Source organism: Microcaecilia unicolor, chromosome 12 (assembly GCF_901765095.1).
Source record: "Microcaecilia unicolor chromosome 12, aMicUni1.1, whole genome shotgun sequence".
NCBI lineage: Eukaryota > Metazoa > Chordata > Amphibia > Gymnophiona > Siphonopidae > Microcaecilia > Microcaecilia unicolor.
In genome coordinates, this window is record NC_044042.1 from 78,638,313 (window position 1) to 78,645,723 (window position 7,411).

At 45.8% G+C, this 7,411-nt stretch overlaps 1 protein-coding gene across 2 annotated transcripts; it reads left to right on the forward strand.

Moving 5' to 3' along the window:
- The first annotated feature begins 960 nt into the window (after positions 1-960).
- On the forward strand, positions 961-7,194 carry CDK5R1 (cyclin dependent kinase 5 regulatory subunit 1). Of its 2 annotated transcripts, none has more exons than XM_030221510.1 (2): positions 961-1,056; positions 2,637-7,194. In XM_030221510.1, the coding sequence occupies exon 2, from the start codon at positions 2,850-2,852 to the stop codon at positions 3,762-3,764; it is 915 nt and encodes a 304-aa protein (XP_030077370.1). In that variant the 5' UTR covers positions 961-1,056; positions 2,637-2,849; the 3' UTR covers positions 3,765-7,194. The 2 variants fall into 2 exon arrangements, with proteins under 2 accessions (XP_030077370.1, XP_030077369.1); XM_030221509.1 differs by lacking the exon at positions 961-1,056 and adding an exon at positions 1,767-2,050.
- Positions 7,195-7,411: the final 217 nt, after the last annotated feature.

Below are 7,411 nucleotides of genomic sequence, written 5' to 3' on the forward strand. Positions count from 1 at the left end.
TGTCTCCAATTCGAATTTAATTTACTACTTTGTAGCTTCATCGCATGCCCCCTAGTCCTAGTATTTTTGGAAAGAGTAAACAAACGATTCACATCTACCCGTTCCACTCCACTCATTATTTTATAGACCTCTATCATATCTCCCCTCAGCCGTCTTTTCTCCAAACTGAAGAGCCCTAGACGCTTCTGCCTTTCCTCATAGGGAAATCTTCCCATCCCCTTTATCATTTTTGTCGCCCTTCTCTGTACCTTTTCTAATTCCACTATATCCCTTTTGAGATGCGGCAACCAGAACTGAATACAATATTTGAGGTGCAGTCGCACCATGGACCGATACAAAGGCATTATAACGTCCTCACTTTTGTTTTCCATTCCTTTCCTAATAATACCAAACATTCCATTTGTTTCTTCCTGGTGGCAGCAGCTGTTCTTAATGTGCTTGAGAATGTTTTAAGCACTAGTTTATGCCTCTTAACAAGTCTTGCTCTGTGCTCAAATGCGCTCTTAGCTTGCTTCATTATAGGTTTCCAGAAGCAACAGTGGAGCATGGCCCCAGTCTGCTGCCCCTGCAATGACTGTGTTAAATTGGGAGGGGGACAGGGTGTATAAGAGATGAGTCTCTAGTCTCTCCCTAAGTGTGAGTGAAGGCTGAGGCCGGGCTGGCAGATCACAGTCCTCCTGTCCTGGTTCTAACTGAGATGGAAGCCAAAAGAAACAGGAACAAACTTGCAGGTTAAAATAAAACCCCCAAAGAAACAAAACCTACAGCAATTTTACAGACTAAAAAACAAACCGCATGAAATCTGGGTATACCAATCAATAGCTCCTATTAATTGTGCTCCTTTCTTGTTAACCATTATAATAAAGACGCCTAATATAGTCAGATTCCGGAATTACTGTGTTTAAATAGGGCCTTATATGGAGGCGAGCTGGCGAGGCCTGCCGAGGTTCTGTTAAATGAACCACTTACCTGCATCCATCTCCCAGTTCTAATACATGGATTAACCCTAGGGGAAAGCACATCCCAGGCGGATTATCCACCGAGGTCTGCTTTCAAGTAAGTACATACTGTTGTTATTATTATTTGCAATTTTCTTGGTCCATATGACCCTTCATCTTTTTTTTTTCCGCTTGTCCGTGCCCCTCCCCCTCCAAATGCCCGAATAATCTCCGCGAGTGGCAAAGGATTTGGTTTTGTACTCGGGACTTCTGCAATCATAAAAGGCCGGTGCTGTTAGAATGGGTTGCATCTAAACCCCACGTGGCCCTCTTCCTCTTGCCTCTCCTTTGGTGGTGATGGTGGCCTACGGGGGTGAGAGAGAGAGGAGGGTATGTAGGATAATAGTAGCTATAGCTCAGGACTTCTATAGACCGATTCTCTGGTGGTTTCATTGCAATTGGGAGAAAAGACGTTCAGGTGCTTGAGATCGGAGATTCTCCCCACCCAACCCTGATACATTTAGCTCTGATCAATGAGGATTGTATTTTCTCAGCCTTACAATACACTCACATCCGGGATATTTTTCCTAACACCTTTTTTTTTAAACAATAAATAAGGTAGATTTTAGTCACAGGGACGTATCAGGTGTATGGCAAAATAATAATATATTTTTTTGTAATGGCACGTTGTAGCATATAGGGCTCCCCATTTTGCTGTTGAAATCCCCTCTCTCTCCCCTCCCCCCGGCCTGCACGTGGTGCCCCGGGAGGAGCCGGGGGCGGAGCCAGAGAGCTGTACGGCTCCCCTAGTCCCCAGTTCTGTAAAAGCTGAGGCGGTGGTGGACGGTGGCAACAGAGAGATACAGAGGAGCGACTTTGGATCGTAGAGCCTCACGGGAGGGGGGAAGAACTAGCTCTAGGATCCAGATCGGACTTTGATTCCTCCCCTAGCCTTCACCATCACCTGATTTACATTGTAGCTATTTGCTATTCCTGCGAGATTCCAGGCTCCGCCTGACAGTCTCTGCGCTCATCACTTTAGCTCCTTCTTGTGGCACGACCGGGGATGGAGCCCGCGATTCCAAGGAGGGGATCAGCCCTGCCGACGAAAGGTAAGGAAAGGTTGGCAGAGCAGATGGTGGTGGGCGCAGAATGCGCGGAAACATGGCGGAAGCCTGGGCTATGGGTAACCCCTGTACACCCTCCCCACCTTATCTTGGCTTTCTCCTGGGTGGTCCAGGATCTCGCGTTTCTTCTTTCCACCCGCATCAGAAGATAAGATCCTCCTTGGGCCTCTCCCCCCCCCCACCAAAAAAAAAAAAAAAAACCAAACAAAATAATCTCCGAGTCTGGTTGAAAGCAAGGCTATAAGGTAGTGATGATAATTTGCTTCCATTTAAAATGAGCTCCAGCATCCTGAATCAAATTTTAACGTTTTCATTAATCTGTGATAGTCTCTGTGTGTTTCTGTGTATACGTACTTACACCTTATCTATGGATGACAATGCAGTGGTGTGTAATTTTATATAGATATAAATAATATTACATACACAAAGCAAAAAAAATATTTTCATTGGAAGCTGTTGTTCAGGAATCTCGTACCAGACCTTTACCGGCTAGGCAATCGGGCATGGGGAAAGGTAGGTGTGTGTAGAGAAATTGTGGGGTTTTAAGACACCATTTTGTTCTTTCTCGCAGATCTCAGGACAGGAAGACGTGCTGGGTTTTAAGCAGGAACCTCGTTCTCTTCTTTCTCCGGTGAACAAAAGGGCATCTTGGCAAGCGACGTCCCCCCCCTCTGCTAGCCGGGAGAGAGGCAGAGAGATAAATGCCAGCACGGTGCCCGCTGCTTTTCTCCCAGTCCTGTGTTCTGCTCGCTAGCTCTCCCTGCTCCAGCCTTCCCTGGGAGCCATGGGCACGGTCCTATCTCTGTCCCCCAGTTACAGGAAGGCTACCCTGTTTGAGGATGGTTCAGCCACCGTGGGCCACTACACGGCCGTGCACAACAGCAAGAATGCCAAGGACAAGAGCCTGAAGAGGCATTCCCTTATCTCCGTGCTGCCCTGGAAGAGGATCGTGGCCGTGTCAGCCAAGAAAAGGACCTCCAAGAAAGTGCAGCCTAACAGCAGCTACCAGAACAACATCACCCATCTCAACAATGAGAACCTGAAGAAATCTCTGTCCTGTGCCAACCTCTCCACCTTCGCCCAACCGCCGAGCACCCAGCCCCCGGGCCAGGTCAACCCGGTCCCCGGCTCCAACACTACCATCTCCTCGGTCAAGAAGGTAGCCCCCCACCCGGTGCCCTCGGGCTCCCCCAAAAGGGTAGTGGTCCAGGCTTCCACCAGTGAGCTGCTGAGATGTCTGGGCGAGTTCCTGTGCAGGAGATGCTACAGACTGAAGCACCTCTCGCCCACAGACCCAGTCCTGTGGCTCCGGAGCGTGGACAGGTCCCTGCTGCTGCAGGGCTGGCAAGACCAAGGCTTCATTACCCCGGCCAACATCGTCTTTCTTTACATGCTGTGCCGAGACGTCATCTCCTCCGAGGTGGCCACTGAGCATGAGCTGCAGGCCGTGCTGCTGACCTGCCTCTACCTCTCCTATTCTTACATGGGCAACGAGATCTCCTATCCCCTCAAGCCCTTCTTGGTCGAGAGCTGCAAGGAGGCTTTCTGGGACCGCTGCCTGGCTATTATCAATCTCATGAGCCCCAAAATGCTGCAGATCAACGCCGACCCTCACTACTTCACCCAGGTCTTTGCTGATCTGAAGAATGAGAACGGGCTGGAGGATAAAAACAGGCTGCTGATCGGCCTGGATCGGTGACTTTGCAAAGAAAAAAAAAAACATTCAGGCCCGGCTGTTTGATTGAAGGGGGGGAGGGGAAGACATAAAACAGCGATACTATGAATGGCAAGTGGCAAAGGCCACTTCTAAACACTGACTTCTAAACACTAGTACTTAAACTTCTGTACCAGAAGGAATTCATCAGATCTGTTAATTATTCTGTGCCCCCTCCCCCCACCCAAAAAAAAAAAACAACAACTGTGTGTGACATTCCCAATGCCTGTACTGGAACGGGAGAAGTACTGGATCTTCATTTCTATTCTAGATTGACTGGTGTTTATGGAGAAATGTCTAGCGTCTGACTGTACCTCATCAGTGATAATCTTGAAAAATTGGCACCAGTGACATGCGGGAGGTAACCCCAAATCCTTTGCTCCTTCCCTGCTGAAATAGTGGCATTTTTTTGTTTGTTTGTTTTAACCCATGGCTTTAGAAACCCATTAGGTTATTTCACACAACTGAGCCATGCTTGTTACCAGTACAGAAACCGAACTGAATTACATTAGCAGTATTATCTTGTGGGGTGGGGGGGGGGGCGGTCAGGGCTGAGTTAAGGACCAGATCAATTGACAAAATCTCTGTTTCCGCCCTGAAGGTGGTGATTGAATTCTTATTCCTCTCTTCCCAACCCCCTCCCCCAAGACATGAGGGTTGAATGTGGCTTCCCATTCTACGGTAAAAACCCTGAGTCCAAAATGCATCTCATGAGGTGGGCTGTAGAAAACAGGGGGCACATTTGCGTGTGGGGGAGGGGCATCTTGTTTTTGTTTTGCCAGTAGTGAGACCTGATTTTTTTTTTTTTTTCACAATCATTCTTAAACAGATGCGTTAGTTCCTTAGAAGACAAGGCCTGGCCCTGGGCCCCGCTATATTCCTTGCCGTTTACAAGGTGTTCTCCTTTGGGTGTAAATAAAATGTAATCCGATTTGCTAAGGTGTGTGGGGGGGGGTGTGATTTAAAGACGTCACCAGAGCAAATTCCTCCCCCCCCCCCCCATATATTTTTTATTTAGGTGGGTTTTTTTTTGGGGGGGGGGGGCGTTAGGGGGAAGGGAGAATATACAATGTAAGGGATCTTTACACTAATCCCTTTTGACAGATTAGAGTGAAATAGAAACATTTGGAATAAACTTGAGCGGGTCCAGTAAGGTGAGTGTGTACTTTTACAGAAGCTGTGCCTCTGGATTTATCTACCCCATCTATTCTAGCATTTTATTTTCATTCTAGGTTCCTTTTATCAAATTCTCGCAAAACGACTTGAGCAGGCAGGTGGGCTCTTGTGTTTTGTAGAGGAATAAATTAGAACATGTTTTGAATTCAGTTTACAAAATTTAACTTTTTCCAAAACATTTTCACGACAAGGCCATCGGATTTTTGGTGGGGTTGAGCCCAAAGGCGGTGACTGAACAACTGGGCCACATTGGGGTTCTCGGGCTCCTCCTGTGAGAAAGACAAACCCCCACATATATTTTGGTACCAAGAAAACCACTAGCAAGAACAATTTAAAAAATAACCCTCCCCACCCACCTCCGCAGGATCCTAATATAACCTTTAACTGTGAATTTTGCTGGTGATGCACTGCAGTAGGGCAGTGCCGACTGCAAAGGGATTAGCACATAAACCATTCAGTTAATTACAGCCTGAATATGGCTAAGTGCTTATCTTGCTATAATGCATTAGTAAGATGAGGAACCATATAACTTATTTTGACTGTAATTAGTACATCCATTTCTTTATTCCTTTTTTAAATTAAGATTTTCTTAAGCACTGCACGCAGACTGGCCCATAACTTCTAGGTCTGCAAACTCTTTAGCTGGTACATTTTCTGTCTTAAAGGTGAATAGCCAGGAGCTTGTCACCTTGAAGGTCACTTGGTGATAGAGGGGTCAAACCCTGTTGTCCACCTGCTGTCTGATAAATTTCCTTATTCCTTAAAGGGAAAGATGTTGTAAGTATAACGTATGTAAAAACAAAAAAAAAAGTATGTAGCACCTACACGAATGAAGGATTATTATTAATTTATAGAACTGTATGAATAAAGGTGTCCCCTCCCCCCACCAGGATTAAGGTGGAAGGGAGGGTTTTAGGATGCTATCATTCAAGCTATAACAGAGAATGGGAGGGATTAAATCTTTTCGGATTTACTTTAGTAAGAGATGGTACTGTTGGCAATTCTAGGCCTCAATATAATATGTCCAATTGAGCTGTGAAGCCAGGACCCTGTGTATAGCAAAAGTCTTGAAGGTGCTGAAAAGACGGTGTGTTTTATCCCCCTTTGCTTGAAAAGAGAAGGGGGCAGGGGAAGAATTTTGCATTGCTTCTGCAGCTGGGTCCAAACTGAGCAGGGGCCAGGGGGAAGAATTTGCTTCTGCAGCTGGGTCCAAACTGAGCCATGAGCAACCCTGTCCCTAAGTAGTGAAGAAACGCTGAGCCACAAACTGGAGAGAGAGGCTGAGCAGGTGTGTGTACACACACTTGACTAGGAGACAGAAAGCCTATACATGCATTGATTGATCCCTCCTATCCGTTTTTGGGCTTATGCCACCTGGTGCAATGCGCCTCCTAAGTCTCTCCCCACCCCAAGAGCTAAAGTCGAGGTTTCAAAACCCTTGTGAATGTAATGGGTCCATTTCAATGTTGCTCAGTCTGTCCTTGGCTGAGCCGGATTCCATCTTTGCGGCTGGTTTTGCTTATTTATTATTATTATTATTTTGAACGGCTGCTGCCGCGTTGTGAAATCTCTGGTGCACTGAGCACTAGCGTTTTTGTGTAAAAGGGATGAACTGAAATACTTGAGTGTGTTAACGCAAACAGTAATGTACATGCTGCGATCAACAAGACAGGACAAAATGTAGGAAATGAATTTTAAAATGACTGTCAATCCTGTTTTTTTTTTTAAATTTGAAATTATCGTTTTACAATTTCCTGTGCATGCAAAACAAACTGGAAAAAAAAGTGGATCCCAGCGATTACAAGAATAGTTGCGTTCAAACATTTGGTTTACCTGTTCGACTAGCATTTTTTTATTAAAGTGCACAGATGTTAGCTTAGTTATATTATGACAATTGTTAAAACAAAGCAGAAATGTGCCATGTTTTTTTTCCCCACTGTATATTGGAAAACGCTAATTATACCTACGTGTAAGGAAGGGGAAATGTTTGAGGGGGGTTTTCCCCCCCTTTCTTTCTCCTGTGAGACAAAGCTGTATGGTAAGTCTCTGCTGAGCAGTGGTACGTGTTCATTTCGTTTATCCCCTTTTTGTGTGTGTGTGTTTTAGTGTGTTTGTAAGTATGTGTGGTTTTTAATCTGAGAGCCGTTGTGACCTAGGGCTCCGTGGGAGCTGCTGCCTTCAACGGATCGCCCAGCTATTGTTGTTTTTATTTATTTTTGTACTGTGAAGACTGAATAAAATGCACTGACCATCCATTACATCCCTTTTGTCTCCAGGAGCATTTATTTTAATGAACCAGGGGTGGGGGTCCTTCTCTCCTTTTATTAGACTTACAATTTGTGCTGTTGGAAATGTGATTTAATCGGGTTTACATACTAGATTATTAATTTTCGATTCTTCCCCTCCCCCTTCCTGTTGTCTTTCTCTGGGGTGTGGCTCTGGCTGCACCTCTCTCT